The sequence below is a fragment of the Saccopteryx leptura genome, chromosome 3 (assembly GCF_036850995.1).
Source record: "Saccopteryx leptura isolate mSacLep1 chromosome 3, mSacLep1_pri_phased_curated, whole genome shotgun sequence".
In the NCBI taxonomy this organism is placed as follows: Eukaryota; Metazoa; Chordata; class Mammalia; order Chiroptera; family Emballonuridae; genus Saccopteryx; species Saccopteryx leptura.
Window position 1 is genome coordinate 250,946,197 of NC_089505.1, and position 17,919 is coordinate 250,964,115.

The window sequence follows — 17,919 nt, forward strand, 5'->3', positions numbered from 1 at the left end:
TAGTTGGGTATGGGATATTAATGAAATGATTTAAAAATGTATAACTCCAGGTATAACAATGATCTCATCATAAATTTGCATGGGAAATCAATAGAGGTTATGTATTTTTGGAAAATTGACAAGGCAAGTCTCATGTTTAAGAGCCAAAAAGAACCAAGCAGCCTCCTGGAAGTTGCTTCAGGCAAGGTAGCCACCAGTTAGGTTTTAATCATCAGAGGTGAGGATCGATTCCAAACAGAATACAGTGTCTACAGCTCACCATTTAGTACTACATATTCAGGTTTGGTTCCTGAGAGAGAAGAAGGCAGAAGCAGTAGCAGGGCCCAGTGATAGATTGAGTGGAACACACAGCAAGCACAGGTAGTGCCTGTTAATAACAACCAAGTTTGTGTGAGAACAGATATGAGACACCCTCTAGTGTTTCCCAAAATTTTGAGAAAGAGAACATTGCAGAAGGTGTGCTTTCATAAAAGTGATGACAAGACCCACTATGAAATGTGGTTTATTATTGTTTAACATGACTTTATTTATGATGACTCCATTTGTTCTCATAGCCCCAGTGAGGCATCAGGAAACTCAAGTTATATGGGTATTGTTTCACACCAGCAAGTGGAGACAAGACCTCATCATGTTGCTGCCAAATGGGGTGTTCCACTGAGTTTATAACTAGTTCAAAATATCTAAACAGGCATTCGAGAAGTTTGATAAAATGAAATTCTCTTTTAATGTTTTTTGAACTTTGCAATGAAAATTGCTGTTCACAAGACCATAGTGACTCAAAAAATGAGGAGTAACATAGGGTAGCCAGAGAGAGAAATCAAAGCATCACTAAAGGTGTCCAGCATCTGAGAGACATCAAGTAAAAATTGGGAAAAAAATAGCTGTTACTTTATTCCATAAATTGAAAACAGAGCTGCTCTTGTCTTTATAGTGAAACACTTCTTATAAAATAGTGGCAGTAGACTGATTTAACATGTTCTAGTGGTTTCTACTGAACTCCTACTTTAAAAAAAAATTGTTTGTTTTTGGTAAGATTTGAATGGGCCATAAGTATGTGGACACCAAAAATTAAAATGCTACCTAAACTTTGACCAATTGTTTTAATATACACCAAACAATATGCATTAATCCTTTTATAGTCTTTTTGACCTACCCTGTCTGCATGTTAATCATTTTCTTGTTGTGCCAATATTGTTTGCATAACAGTAGGTTTATAATTTATGTTTTTTATTAAAAGGTGTCTGTGGAAAAGAGATTTACCATGACTCTTCAGAAAATTATATTTTTAATCAGCTGTAGAAATTCACAGTACTTCCTACATATGGGGCACCTTATTACAATGATCCAAACAGACCAAAGTCAACAAATAATCTTGTCTGTCTATTGTTAATTCTGAAATAAACAAACATATGTTTTGAACATCGTTACTGCTAAATTAGCACAAGCAATCAGGCATTCTAGGAGAATAAAATAAAAACACAGAACACTATAGTATAATTACTATTTGCATTTAAATTGAGTGCTATACTTTTCTAACATCAGTAGTAATAGTAAAGTCTATCATTAGCTGAGCTTTTTCTGTGTCAGTAAATAAGAGGATTATCTCAGTTAATCTTCACAACAACCCCATAATAAAGATACTGTTATTATAGCATAATATTTTGCATATGAAGAAACTGAGGTTTGGAGAGACAAAATCTCTTGAGTAAAATTCTAGAAAGTATTTAGCAAAAGCAAAGATTTAAACCTGGCATGTTTGACTTTATCACCCAAGTTCTACGGTATGCTGTTATTATTAATCAGCTAATATTCGTTTCACATGTTCATTTTGACATCACAAAGTTCAATTATATCACTAACAAAAAAAATGCCATCATTGTGAAAGAAGTAGCTCTTCAGTAAATACTTCATGAAGAGATTGTGAAGGGAGGAACAAAGGATTTACCCAAAACAAAATACACCATTAATATTTTTCACCAATATAATGGTCATGGACATGCATAGTGTTTATATTCAAAGATGACTCTTTCTTTCTTAAAGTAATTTGCTTAAAGTTACTTTCTTAAAGTAATTTAAAACAAAAACAACTTTAAAGGTTAATTAAGTACCATAGCTCATTAATGTTCAGCTTTTCAGGATATGAAGTGCCCAATTGTTATGAAAAATAGTATATGGAATGATGATAATTGTATAAATTGGAAGTCACATTCTATGATCGTAAAGCCTGACATGCAAGCATTCATGCATTCATTCCATGGGTATTTACTGAACCCCTACAATTCTCGTTCTTGGTGTGAAGATACAGCAAAGAACAGGTCAGGTAAAACTTTGGCCTCATGCAGCTTACATTCTAATAGGGAGACAGAAAAACAACAGAAAAAAAATGTTCAAGTTCTTATAGTAATAAATGCTATGGTGAAAGATGATGGAGGTGAAGAGATAGTGATGGAGGCAATAAGATTGCAGCTTTAGTAGGTGAAAAAGGCTGTGGTGTCATAACTTTTAGTTACATTAAAGTTGCAAGAAGCAGAGCAGTGTAATGTCTATCTTAGTACCATCCTTACCAAGGTAGCACACGGGGTCTTGGCTGATTGACAAACTGCATTATTAGCTAATTACTCCCTGTGGATGAGTGTGTAAAACTGATAAAATTCTCCAGTCTTGCTCACATGTAGCTTACTAAAGAATTGAAAGAAATAAGATCCACACATTCCAGGGTAAAAGGGAAGAAAAAAGAGCATGTTTATTGTACCCATCTTGAAAATATATTTCAAGTACCAATGCAAAAAGGATCTTGGAGGCCAGAATAAAGTAGGACAAAGTAGGCTTCCCGTGGAAGGAGAATATTGAGTTTGGGCTTTAAAAATGCATAGAATTTGATTAGGCAGAAATGTGTTGTCTCTTCTAGAAGACTGTGGGCCTCTGGAGAACAGACTCTACACCTGTCCTTTTATTGCCCTCTGTTCATATCTATATTCCAGATATCAGCTTCTCCTGGTGAACTGTTTGAAACCATTTCCAGAGTTATTAGAGAAGGCAGAGGTATAAGAAATGTGACTAGACAGAGTCTTAGACTAAGAGCAAAATACAGGGCTCAGGTTCCTGCCAGCCCTGGGATCTTGGACATGGCACCTAATCTCTCTGAGCATAAGTTTTCTCATTTAAATAAAAAGGGCACAATAATAATTGCTCTTCCTCCTTCTCATGACTATTGTGGAATTTAAATGGGAAACTGAAAAGATGGAGGAATGTTCTTGATGACTGTAAAGCACTCTACAACATTGGGGGCTGACAGGCACTCTTTCCTAAGAATAAGCAACTCAAAATAAATACCTTAGAGGGATTGTAGAAGTCACCTTATGATTTTGGCTCATGCAGTTGACTCTTCTTCATAATGTCGTTTCACAAGACTTTCAGCATCAAGAGGTTCCAGACCAAGAAAGAAAAGCAGAAACATTCTATTCCTCAATGGATTCGGATGAAAAATGTTAAAAAAAAAAAAAAGGGAAGGAAGGAAGGAAGGAAGGAAGGAAGGAAGGAAGGAAGGAAGGAAGGAAGGAAGGAAGGAAGGAAGGGAGAAATGTCAGGTACAACTGCAAGAGAAGAAATTGGAGAAGAACAAAGTTGGGTCTAGAGGAAATTGCACATGAGATGGCACACATATTAATGCTGAATCCAAATTGCTTGCATCTGATCAGATCCCTGGAAATATCACTATTGTCTGGATAGTAAGGTGCATTTCATTGGGAAATTATTGCAAGAATAATTATCCTTGTTAATATTTTTCTGCACCAGTAGGTTGGTTCAGTTATAAATAAAAGACCATTAAAAAAAAACCTCACCTCATCCAATTCCTAAATTTTTTGTTTGATAGAAACTGAGCCTTGAGGAAGTTAGGAAACACGAGATCACGCTACTGGTTTGTGGAAGAGCCTTTCTCCAAGTTTCTAGACTTCCAATGCTCTTCCTACCATATACTATTGGCCGTAGTATTGCACCAATACCAAAGAAAAACTCTTTATTAAAGGGATAAAACTTGCGGAAATGCCTACTAGTTTAACTTCAGACATACAATTAGTTTTGTGGTCCCAGCTAAAGTCTTGTATTCTTTTGGCTCTGGAGACAGTATTTTAGCCAGTGCCTGAGAGGTGTCACTACCTCCTACTCCAAGCACTTCCCATGTGGTGAGACAGTAAGACTTATAGCAGACTAAACTGAGAGAGTGTTACCTACTTAAACTGTTTTTCTGACTTAATAAGAATTTTTCATCTACAGCAAGCCATTTTAAAATATTGTCTATACACAAACAGTCACTCTGAATAATAGGTCTGCACACAGTAAATGTCACCTCTCTAAATCACCCGGGACCTCAGCAGCACAGCAGAGAAGGCTCCATAATAGTTTAAACTTCAGCCTCCCATTTATTATGGATGTGTTTATAAATCTCAGAGGGCACTTTTCCGCCTCCTGGGAAATCCAAAAAACGGTGCCGTTGTTTGTCAGGATGACTTGTCCAGGATGTTGAGGTCCTGGCCATTCTTCTTACCTCAAGATCCTATTTGGTTGGCCAAGGTTGTTGTCAAAGGTACCGTTTTCTCATCTTTAATGATGAGAGAAAACTCTGTCCCAGAAAAGGAATATGGGGGCTTTGAAAACTGGGTTTGGAGAATGAATGTAAGAGATTTCATTCCTCCTTTCTTTTTTTTTTCCCTTTACCTTGAATTAATGATCTTCTTTGCAAAAGTGCTTTGAGTTTCTCACATGAGAGAAGCAAAAGACAGCTTACACAGCAATGGCATTGAAAAACTCTTTAGCCTCTCTCATCTGTCTTGGTTAGTATGAATACTTTAGCATTAAGTGGAGAAAAGGAGAATACATCAATAGTTAATAACTGACCTTAAGATGGGAATTCAAAGTTCACCACAATTACACCCAAGTGTCAGAGAACACACATGGGGCATTATCAATATATTTGACTACAAGGGCTTGGGATGGCAAATTTAAATACTGTCCGAGAGAGAACTGGGCATTATTTTTAATGAGAAAATATTGTTACCATGTCCAGCAGCGCATAGTCAGATACTCAGACCAAAATTCTCAGTCAGGAATGGCTTTGGAAAGGTGAGCATGATCTAAAAGAGCAAATAAGAGTCAGGCTGAAATTCTACCTTGTGGCCAGTTTGTAAACAAATTCTTACATTCAAAGGGAGACTGTATTTGAAAGGTGGGAATGAGGTTAGGCAAAAGATTAAAAGAAAATACATTTGTACAGAGATGCTTCACATGGATTTTCATCAGAGAAATGCAACTCGCAACCACAATGATCTATCACTGTATTAAAATGGCTAAAATTTAAAGGACTGGCAACACCAAAGGTGGGCCAACTGGAATTCTCTTATATATTGCTGGTGGGAGTATAAAATGACACAACCACTATGGACAGCTATTTGTCAGGTTTTTTTAAAAAAATGTTAAACACACACACACCTTATGATTTAGCTATTTCATTTCTGGGTATTTATTATAAAGAACTAAAAAAACCTCTCATATATTCATAAAAAGGTTTGTGCAAGACTATTCATAGCTGCTTTATTCATAATGGCAAAATTTTGGAAAACACCCAAACGTTCATCAAAAAGAGGATAAACTTTTATGTCATAGCCATAGAATGGAATACTGCTTGGTAATAGAAAGACATGAATCACAGGTACTTATAGGTACATGAATCTCATAAACATTATGTTGGGCAAAATAAGTTGGACACAAAAGATTATATACTATAAAATTCCATTTATATGAATTTCAAGAACAAGCAAGACTAGTCAATGAGAACAGAAATGAGACAGTGGTTTCCTCTTGGAGAAGAGGGGGACCTAAAAAAGACATGAGAAAACTTCCTGACCCTGGCTAGTGGCTCAGTGGATAGAGTGTCGGTCTGGTGTATGGATGTCCCAGATTTTATTTCTGGTCAAGGCACACAGGAGAAGCGACCATCTGCTTCTCTCCTCTTCTCTCTCCCCTTATCTCTTCCTTGCCTTTCCCTCTTTCCCCCCACAGTCAGGGTCTCAACTGATTTGAGTGCCGTCCGGGTGATGAGAATAGCTCGGTTGGTCCGAGAGCACCAGCTTCAGGTGCTTAAAATATCTCTGTTCATTCAAGCATCAGCCCCAGGTAGGGTTGCCAGGTGGATCCCAGTCAGGGTGCATGCAGGAGTCTGCCTCACTATCTCCCCTCCTCTCACATTAAAAAAAGAAAAAAGAAAAAAGAAAGGAAAGAAGGAAAGGTAGAAAAGGTAGAAAAGGAAGAGCTGCTTGGTGTTGGTTGTTAGTTACATGGGTGTGTATGCACAAATTCAACGTTAGACTCATTTCCCCTCATTTTAATAAATGTAATTACAGTTCAATTAAAATAAGAAGAAAATATACGTAGATTGATAACTGTGAAGTTGTCTTCCTGGTATTCACTGTTATAAATCCTTACTATGCAAAGGGTGGTTTGCAGGGAAGCCACATCAATTGAGCAATGCAGGAATGCAGAATCTGAGGCCTCAGTCCGGGCCTATTGAGTCAGAATATGCAACCTAGTATGAAACCCAGAAAAGTCATATACACTAGTTCTCTTTTACCTGTAGGGGATAAATTCTCTGGTAAGTATCAAATTTGATAGGACTCAACCATCCATCATCTCAGCCATGGTTACAAAATTAAAATAAATTATTTCTATATGTTGGAGGGAGTCTTTTCTAAAACCAAGAAGCATGATACAAAAATATTTTCAATTAAAGGAAAAGAATGCATGGCAGATATTATCAGAATTCATTCTTTTCTTTTTCTTAATAATGGAACCTGAGTTTATTCTGGGCCACAATGTACCCAGCTAAAATATTCCATTTCCAAGTTTCTCTCACAACTATTGATGTCAATGAAATTTGAACAGAATTCATTATGTGGGGATGGATTTTGAAAAGTTCTTTAAAGTACTCAGTATGTATGTAGTTCACACCGTTGTCTCCAAACTCCATTTCTCCATCTGCACAGAACATGGATGTGATGGCTGGAGTGCCAACTGCAATCTTAAACAATGAGGAGCTTTTCAAGCTGGGCACTTTTGAGGATCACCAATACTGGAAAATATACAAATCTCCATTATGTGTGAAGCTCTTTGGTTATGTACATCTTAATCTAACTCTAAGTGGCACAGGCGGATAAAAATAAGCAACTATTTAGATAGATTTACAAGTCTTTAACATTTCTCCATGTCATACTGCCTGGTTTAGAGGTTTGTCCCTTAGAATCATGCGAGTTTAGAGCTAATACAAACCTTAGAGGACATTTAGACATAATCTTTCACGTTGTAAGTAAGACGAGAAAGAATTTCATTGATTTGCCCAAGAATTTACCAGGAGTTATCATATATGCATTATTATCAGCATTTATTAGGTACACATTGCTATGCTTGTCAGTGAGTTACTTTCCAGTGTCCAGAACGTCAATCTTCTTTCTAGGATACATCATGGGCCTCTCAATGCATTGCCCTTCCTTGTTTAAATCTAAAAAAGAAGTGTAGATCTAATATACACTTTAATAACAAAAGCCCTAGGAAGAGAACCTTGTCTTTTTAAGCTCTGCCATGTCCCCTATAATAAATACGGGCTGACAGAGAGTCGACAATCATTTTCTTTCCATTTGTGTGCGTGTGTGTGTGTGTGTGTGTGTTTGTGTGAGCATGTGTGTATTTCCAAGACAGAGAACGATAGTGAAAGCCATCTTCAGAGAAAGCATCTCAAACTGCTGAAGGAGAATGATGCCTGACAAGCATTTCTTTTATGTAATAATCCAGTTTACCAAATGCTTCCAGACAGACTGAGGGGACTTGACTAGGTTAAAAATATGACAACCATAATCAGAGCCCAGATGAAAAGTGGGCTGTGTATCCTGAAGGGAGGGACAAGAAGGTTCTCCTCAATGAATTCAGCTGTTGTAGTAGATCTTCTGGTCTAGATATAGAACCACTCTCCTATAACAAAATCCCATTCAGGAGAGGAAAAAAAAAAAAGGAGAGAGTTGAGTTGCTTTAAGTCCTTTGCAAGATCTGCTACTTGTGTGTGTTTGGAAGATTCATAAGCACAGTGACCTGGGTGCAGACTGACAGCTGAAAGTAAATCAAGGGAGCGGCCGGGGAAAAGGCACTTGAGTAGCCACCGTGCCCGTTTCATAGATCCTTACAGGGAAGATAGGCAGGCTGGGGCGTTTTTGTCTTAGCAATTACTACTGAGATTCACCATTGCAGCAATCCATGGGGATTCGTTGAAAAGGTTAATGGCATCCATCAGATTTACAGGGTACAACAAGGAAGTTGGCACATTCCCCAGTGTGAGGTGTAATGTCACCTGTGTGGGCTGAGCAGTCCACATTCATTACCATTCATTGGCCAAATGGCCCGGGTTTTAACCAGCCTTGGAATGCAATCCGTCAACAGTTGAGCATTCATAGCAAGGAAAGTGGCAAGGGAGATTCCGAGAGAGATGACAATAGGACCGGCATATGCCGCTATCAGCTGATGGACCTTCTGAGAAAGTTAAAAGAGATCAGTGCCTGCAATGAAAACTTGAGACAGTGTAGAATCAAGGTGAAAATAAATATCCAGACCTTGTAGTACAAGTCTTTTTAAAATAATTTCATTAATGCATCCATAGGCATCCCTAGAGCTCCGTGTAAAGCCGTTGTTTCCCATCCATTTGTTCTACCCTGAGTTTTCAAAAAGCTGTTTAGATTTGTGTAAATATCTGACTCTAATTGGCTTTACAATTTCACAGCTTATCATAGGCAGAAAGGGGGGCTCACTGACATTTCAAAGGCAATAAGTACATCTAATGCATGGTCTATGATTCTCCCCAATGTTTTAAACCTGAGATTGGAGAAACAGATGGTTAGATTTTCTAGGAAGCTTAAAACAGAAGCTGAGCTAATACAAAACTGCTCAGCTATCAGATGAGGTAAATCCATTCTATTGCCATTTTTCTCCCCAAATCACAATTCATCAGAGGAAGGATTCAGCTTCACAAAAAAAGATATTTACCAGGAAGTTTTCTACAGAAGAAAAGGGCATGCTTTGTTAAACCAGATGCATTTTATTTTTCCTGGATCCAAGATTTATGAAAGCAGTATGCTCATATTTCTCCATATACAGTAATTGGAACTCATTATGCTAATTGTATTTCCATTATCACTAATTAACAATCAGAGTGACCTGGCCCACAGTCTAATTTGTCTTTAATCTGTTTTTGTATAGGGAGCTTTACCCTGTCATTTCAAGGTGATAATTCTATTCAGTGCAACTTTATGAATTGCAGAAGGTAACACTTCTGATGCACAATACTATCCTCTTACAATTGTTTGGGGTAAAATGGAGAAGCAATTAGATAATACCTGTATATGCTCTGTCATTGATGTAAAAGATGCTTAACCTGTGACATCATAAGAGTATCTTTTATAATTCTTGCTCAGATTGAAAGTCTAGTCAAAACAATGGGACAGTAACCCATACTCAAACTCCAACTCTCAATTTAAAATATGTAGTTGTTAATCTAAGAAGCAGTTGACATTTGCTGTCATCAAGAAAGAAAAAGGATGTTTCAGGTACTTTCTAATGATTAGTTAACACCTTATAAATATTTCCTTGTGACAAGTCTTTTGTAAAGAGAAAAATGACAAGTCTGGATCATCAAGAAACTTGCTTCTTAAAAAAGTGGGATATTGACAAGAGAGAAAAGATACATCCATGGTACCCTCTCTCAGAGGATCTGTTTATTATTTGTCAGGCAGATTTATAGCAGTGGGATGACATGGGAAAAAAGAGCTGAATTTGGAGCCCGGGGTCTGAGTTCAAGTCTACTTTCAATGCTTACTAGAAAACACCCTCTCTTTCTCTCTGAATTTTGTTCCCTCATCTTTAAAATAAAGATAATACATTTGAGATAATACATTTGAGATAAAGCATTGAGCAGGTTAAGAGTGAAGACTTGGAAATCAGACTGAGTTCAAATTTGAGCTCCACCACACACTAGTAGCTGTTGGCCTTAGAAAAAGCCTCAGTTTTATAAATATATTGACAATCGGGCAAAATAATAGATCTTTCTTCATAGAGCTGTTTGGAGGTTAAACTAATAAAGATTAATGTGTATAAAATGCTTTTAGCAATCCTGGGTTTATGGTAAGCATATAACAAAAGCTAGCTCTGATCTGGGAGAAGTAGTCATGTTAAAGTGCTTGGTGAACAAGAGAACATTCTACAGGGTGGGGTTGTGATTATTCTGATGTGTTGTTTATTTGGGGGATTGGAGTGAATTTATCACTTCAATCACTGATCCATCACAAAGAAGAGACTTCTGTTGAGAATGACTGAAAACCACACTAGGAGAGCAAGGGATAAATGAGAGAGAACACTAAGAAAACAGCCCATGAAATATTAATTTTAGAAAAATATGCCCTTACTTGTCATAACAGACCTTAGATATTTCAGATCTACCTCCTTATACATTGATTTTCAATCTGAGTGAGCAATGTCTTTAATGGCCTCTATCCTGTAGGTACTAACACTGTCTTCTTTTTTTTTTTTTTTTTCAGGGACAGAGAGAGTCAGAGAGAGGGATAGATAGGGACAGACAGACAGGAACGGAGAGAGATGAGAAGCATCAATCATCAGTTTTTCATTGCTACACCTTAGTTCATTAATTGCTCTCTCATATGTGCCTTGACCATGGGGCTACAGCAGACTGAGTAACCCCTTGCTTGAGCCAGCGACCTTGGGTCCAAGCTGGCGAGCTTTTTGCCCAAGCCAGATGAGCCTGCGCTCAAGCCCGCGACGTCGGGGTCTCGAACCTGGGTCCTCCGCATCCCAGTCCGACGCTCTATCCACTGCACCACCGCCTGGTCAGGTTAACACTGTCTTCTTAATCCAGCAGACTTGGTTTCTCTGTGTGTGTTTTATAGCACTGAAGTCAGCAACTTTGAGATCTTTATGGAAAAAAAAAAAGCCTTTGTGTGAAGTCCTACTTCCACTGCTACCTGGCTCTCTGCAAACACTTGAGAACCAGTTGAATCACCACGACTCTTCCACCGAACGCATAGAATTTTCATGTTCTCAGGAAGCCATATTCCTTAGTTTGGCATCATTTTCTACTTGACAGGGAGATTCTTCTGAATCCCAAGGTCAGATACAATTGTAGCTGTATATCACACCTTCATTTCACGGGCTCACAAAAAATAAAAAAGTATTTGCTTTTCCTTGTCCATAGCATAAATCACAGGATATCACCTGACCAACAAAATAATCTTAATCAATGCTTCACCGTCTGGCTTTCCATAACAATTCCAACTCCCCGTTGATGTTTTCCATCTTCCCTTCTGTTAGACCAGATGGTGCATGTTCTAGCCTCTTTATTATCTTTTTCTGACTATCGTACTTTGTCCAAAGACCATTGTAGGGAACCCCCATGCTGTCTGCAGCAGTTGCCCTGTCCTGCCTGTTTAACATTGCACCTTTTGCTAATGACTATTATTTCTAAGCCTGAGCTTTCTTCCAAAGTCACTGACTGGCTAGTTCACAATTATTTGATAACACAGCCTCTGGTCTTCACATATCCAGTGTGAGGTCTCTTCTTCAGGTAGAAGCAAAGTCCAGCTGGAGTCTTTCCCATATGGCATGAAGCTCTTTAACAATGAGAGTGTTCAATCAGCATCCACCAGTGATCACAGTGTCTTCTTTCTTATTGTGATAAAAAGGGAATGGGCATCATCACTGTATACTGAAGAAACTGCACCATTATGTTTTTCTTACAGACAACATCATGCCTTAATGATATTAATCTTTCTAGACAACTGTTTTTCATTTATCTTTCTGTACAAACCATAAAGCACATTTTAAAAAAACACACACACACTAAATATATAACAGACGTATCTGAACATCAGTGGCACTGTGATTTGAAAAGAAGACAATTAAAGTCCGTTAAATCTATAGATCATTTTAATAGTGATTATCAATTCTTATCCTGCTGTGTGTGTGTGTTTGTGTATGTGTATGTGTGTGTGTGTGAAAATAGTATCTCTAGTTTTATTTCTAGATAGCAGTATCTTCTTTATAGAAATCATTTTAGAAATCATATCCTCAAACAAGCTGGTTTTCTGGACTTTATTCTGATCTTTCTAAAACACAAACTCACATAATACAATGAATAAGAAATATAGCAGATGCATAGAGTTGAAAGAAAGCATCAGTATCTAATTTCCAAAAAATAAACATCAGTCACCAAGTGGATAGATATGCTAACTTGGCACCATTTTTCTATGGTATCTGACAGAACTGAAAATCACAGCATGGAGAGATTTTATCACAAAGGATTTTCAATTTGTTGTTTAGGAAGATAGATCTGCAAGTATCCTCTTTATCCCTAATGACTATAGAATGTAAATAATCTCGTTATAACCATATTTCATGTAAATTTTATCTCTGGATGAGGTAGATTTTCTTCTAGGAAATTTGCTTTATTTTTATTTTTTTATTTTTTTGTCTGTGACCAGCCAGCACAATACGTGCTTGGTCCATTGGTTAAAATGAAACCCAGCAAACTCAAAGCTTTGCTCATTGTGGGTCATCTTCAACATCAGCTGTATTGTTCTCCCAGAATAACTCACATTTTCATTCTGACTACATGTAAAGGATTTCCTAGAGCACATATAATCCATGTTTAAATCTGAAATTATCTTCCAAGCCCCAAACAAATGATATGGTCATTAGGCTATTGTTGAAGCTTCCCATTTTCCACTTACCTTTGTGACCATAATTCATGATCATAATTAATTTTTCTTAAGTTACCTAAGAAAAATAATAGCAATCAATGGAGACTAATGTATTTATAATTAACTTTTTTTCCTGAGCCTTCACAAAGACTTTGTATAATTCTTACTGGTGAAGTTTCTAGTGTTGGGACACTTTTAGTTCTTCCTTTTCTGTTGAAGAGGAGGAGTGGAAGTGTTTCATTCTGCAATTGCTGAGTGTATTACTGTTCTTCATTTGCATGCTCTCTTGTGATTTGCATGGGGGACAGCCAAAAGGTCTCAGAATCATTTCCCTATAAAACCATTTCCTTGCTGATAAGGTCTTCTAAAAGCAGGACCAAAGGAAATGGGTCAAACTGGATTTCTGAAACTGTGTAAGGAAACATCTTCCAGATTGAGCAGTACACTGCAGATCTTAATAATGCATTGAAAGGGCTCTAGTTTTTCCTAAGTCATGCATAAGAAACACTCCAAATGTTTCCCCTTCCCCTTATTCTCCCCAGGATCTGAACATGGCCTTCTTCCCGCAGAAACTCTGTGATCTTGCCCCTAGTTATAATGGGAGCTCTCTCAAAGAATGTTTATTGTTCTTTACTTTCTACATAACACACATTGTTACTAGATACCATCTCTCTCTCTATTTTTTTTTTAATTACAGACGTCTTTGCACTTTTTTCATTGTCATTCTTGCCCCAAGTAGAATGAAACACTTAGTTAATTAATTTAACCAGGGCTTCAAAAGTTCTTTTAGATATAGTCTCCAGGTTGTTTCAAAATTGCAGATCATTTAGAATTTTTATAATTTTATTCTTACCCAAACTAGAAAGCAAAACTGATTTAAGTAATTTAACCAAGACCTCTATTTTTGCAAACTCAGCCAAGAATTCTGAGATTCTATTTGATACATATTTATCCCTTGGGAATCTTGTGTATTGAGAGGATACCCTGCCCCTTACCCACCTCATGCACACAGCCTATGAAATCAAAGCCTCCAAAATTAGAAAGAAGATGGAGGTTAGGACCCCCAATGTGAATCTCATGGAATGGTATGTGATGTGTTTCTAACAAGATTGGTTGACTTGAACTTCATTAAAACTTAGCTGGTGCTGCCCAGGTTGGATAGCTCAGTTGGTTAGAGCATCATCCTGTAGTATCAGTTTGATTTTCGGTCAGGGCACATAGAGGAACAGATGGTCCTGTCTCTCTCCTGCTCTCTCCCTTCCTCTCTCTAAAGTCAATAAAATAAACATTTTAAAAAAATTAGTTGGTGCTAACTTATTTGTGCTTAGTGGATTAAGATGTTTATTTTATTCCCTGATTTTTTCATTAATTGATTATTTATAAAATAAGTTCCTACATGATAATCCCTTTGTTGGCTTTTAGATATGGGCTGATCAAGGTACAGTTACTGACCCCAAGGGACACATAGTTTATATAAACGAACCACATCTAAATGACTAAATATAATTTTATGAGCAGAGACTTTGTCAGTCAATAAACAGCTGTCACAATACTGAGAAATGCCTAACACATTAAAGGTGCTCAGTGAATACAGGTTGAATAAGCTAATGATTAATAGGGCATAATAATAACAGAGGCTTAGTCTATTTTTTCACTGTTACATCTTCAGAACCTAGAACAGTGCCTAATTCATAAAAGGATTTTGATAAATATCTAACACTACCAACGTGATGGGCTTGTGACTGGTGTGTAATGATGACAATAATAAAAGTAATAAAAAATATATTGACACTTACTATGTACCAGTATGTGTCTGAGAAAAATTTAATCCTCATAGAAATCCTATGAGGTAAAAATGGTTCCTATCCCCCTTTTCAGATGAAGAATTTAAGTAACTCACGTAAAGCACAAAACTAGTATTTATGGAGCCAAGATTTGAAAGCAAATGATCTTCAAAAACATACCCTCTTAAGTACCTTATTATCTTGTCCAATGCGGGTTTGCTTAATTAATTGGGATTCAACTGCAGCTAGACTTTTAAAAGTCTTGAATAACAAGCTAAATTGTCTAAACGTTAGTCTTTGTGTTTGCCCCCCAATATTGTTATAAGCCACCAAGTTTGTGGTGGTTTGGTATGGAAGCCCTAGAAAATGAATATACTTTATTAAATAATTTTGGTTTTCTAATTCTCTATGCTGCTGAAAATGGAGCATTGCTATCTGCCTTATTTTTATTGTGTTTATTTATTTATTTTTGCCTTATAAATTACTATAATATTTTGGTATTATTTGTCAAGTAATAAGTCACAGACCTTGAGGAAACACTATATTCCCTGAGGATTCTTTTTTTTTTTTAATTTGAGTTTTACATTTACTAAAAAATACATTGTTTTTAAGCTAAAAATATCTTTTGGAAAACACATCCTAAACTTCTATTAGAAGGTTTTAGACTTACCTGCCAAAAAATTAGCTGAGGACCAAGATATAATTCTTTTTCAAAGTCCCATTTTGGTGCATATAATACACACTTACTTTTCAATGTAGACAATTAATGCCATCTGCTTTGTTTCTGGACTCTAAAACCAAATCACTCATGTGTTTAGACAACTTTCCCTCTTGAAATTAGGATTTTAAAATAAGGAGTTGTCCTTTTCAAAAAGAGGCTGAGTAACTGGCTTTATTTTAGAATTTAACATGCCCATCACTTATGGATGTTAACTCACAGTTATGAGCAAGATTTTATCAGTTATGTAATGGATTGCTAAATGTCACTCTTGTGCTCTACTCTTAAGGTAACTATATGCTATACGCTTAGGAAAATATCATATAATTAATAAGTAATTCTATGTTCTAGTAGATTACTTAGTAATTATACTTAATACTGTAGTTTCAATAGTGATTATTATAAAAGCTCATTATAAAAGGCAGAAATAGTCACATATGTATTCTAATTATATCTGCCACAATAGAAGTTGATGTTAATTGAAATAATTTATAGTTATTATGGTAATTCAATTAAAAGTGTGTAGTAGTAGTAGTAGTGATAACCAACCTTTAGAAAAACAAAGTGTTAAATTAGTATCAGAAAATTTAAAGGAGAGTCACCTTTGATCTAACTCTTTGTTTCATTGATTCAGAAAATGCTTCCACCATTCTCTTCCTATGAGCTTATTCTGTTCTATCTCCCAGCACTTAACATGTGACAATATTCCATAAATATGTACTAAATAAATGAATAAATAACTTGTAATGTTTATTTTGATTCATCTCTAAAATTGGATGGTGAGATCCAACTAAATTCATTTGCAAGTTGATTCCAAGATTCTAAATTGAGGCTTTTGATATTTTAGGGTCATTGACTCTATTGAGAATGACATAAAACTTTCTTACCCTTCTCAGTAAAGCATATATACCACAAAATTTCCAAACTTTTGCAGGATCTTCAAGGATCCTCAGAAACCCACTCATGAAGCTCACGGTAAGAACAATGGCTCTAGTTTGCTCTTCCAGAGAAGAGTAGCATTTTATAATCAGTTTGTGTCTCATCAGGGGCTTGGAACTAAGTCCATTTTCAAAGGGACTGATAGTAAATTGATCTCCTAGCTTTCCCTTCCTTCATTATCTAAAGAAGTATGTGGAAAATTAAGTCATGATTTCACTCACAATTTATTTTGCTTCACATTCACTTTTAAATTGTCCTGCCTTGATCAGATGGCTCAGTGGTAAAGCATCAGCTCACATGTGGATGTCCTGGGTTTGATTCCTGTTCAGGGCACACAAGAAAAGTGGCAATCTGCTTCTCCACCTCTCTTCCTCCCCCTTCTCTTTCTCTCTTTCTTCTCTTCCCACAATTCTGACTTGATTGGTTTGAGCACATTGGCCAGGACACTGAGGATGACTCTGTGTAGCCTCTTCCTCAGGCTTTAAAAATAGCACAGTTGCGAGCACAGCCCTAGATGGGCAGAGGATAGACCCCAGACAGGAGTTGCTGGGTGGATCCTGGTCAGGGTGCATGCAGAAGTCTGTTTCTCTATCTCCCCTTCTCTTGCTTGGCAAAGAAGAAAATAAAATTGTCTAGCATAAGAAATTATACAAAAGTTATCCCTTTGATAAAGGATGACAAACAGCATACATTTTTAAAAAACAAAGACACAGCCCTTTAGAAAGATAAATTTGGGTTGCAAACCTTCTAGTTCACAGGAGATATTTTGCTCCATTAGTGAAACTTGGTTCATTACATATTCTTAAGTGCAGATACCAATGAGATGTCACTAGTGGTAAATCATCGCCCAAAATGATGGGTCTGTGGTCCACACAGTCCTGGTTCAGAGACTGAGTGGACCTTGGGAGTGGCAGACAGAGACAGTGCCTCTGAAAGGCTTGCTGTTTCACCAGAGACAGTGCTAATGTTCCGAAAATGCCACGTAACAGTACCTAAGCGCACTGAATCCAGAGAAAAAGCAGGTGGTGGACTAAATTAGTTGTTCAACTTCTGAGTCAAGGTGGCAAAGAAATATAATCTACGTCATATTCCCTAGCTTTATTTAAATGTAGACCAAAGAGTGTGACTATTGACAAGAATAAAATGATTATAAAGGTCCAGCTGAGATCTGAGTTATAAAGCCAAAGAGAAAAGTCTAAGAGCAGACAATATTAGGACCAGGAGGCCTGAAAATCTTATATATTTTGAAATTCCTTTAAGGATCTAAACACTTGGGGCCTCAGAGTATTTCACATGACCTTTTCCCCACATCTTTGCATATGACTGGGATGTGGCCTAACTCAAGTTCTGAGAGAGTTAACCTAGAACAGAACACACCTGTCATGTTATTCATTATATCAACTGGGGATTTGTTCCCAGTCCCCATTTCTCAGCGGTACGGAACATTTCCTGCATCTTTGCTAATCTGCATAATCACTTGTCAAGATGAGTGATTTTTATCCACTTGTCAATGTTGCTGTTTTTTTAACATTACCTGAGAAATTGGTTTAACATATTTTAACTGACATACTTTTCTGTGCAACTGGATGCCATGGATAGATATATTTGATCGTCATTTCTCCCTTACCCCACTCTCCAAGTGAGTTCAGTGCTCATGAAATGAGCTCAATTTCCTTAG

At 36.9% G+C, this 17,919-nt stretch overlaps 1 protein-coding gene across 1 annotated transcript; it reads left to right on the forward strand.

The window, feature by feature from the left end:
• The first annotated feature begins 3,394 nt into the window (after window positions 1-3,394).
• Window positions 3,395-3,729, forward strand: LOC136398486 (large ribosomal subunit protein eL39-like). The gene is made up of 2 exons (XM_066372718.1): window positions 3,395-3,487; window positions 3,571-3,729. Exons 1-2 carry the CDS (start codon window positions 3,395-3,397, stop codon window positions 3,727-3,729), a joined length of 252 nt encoding a protein of 83 aa, XP_066228815.1.
• Window positions 3,730-17,919: the final 14,190 nt, after the last annotated feature.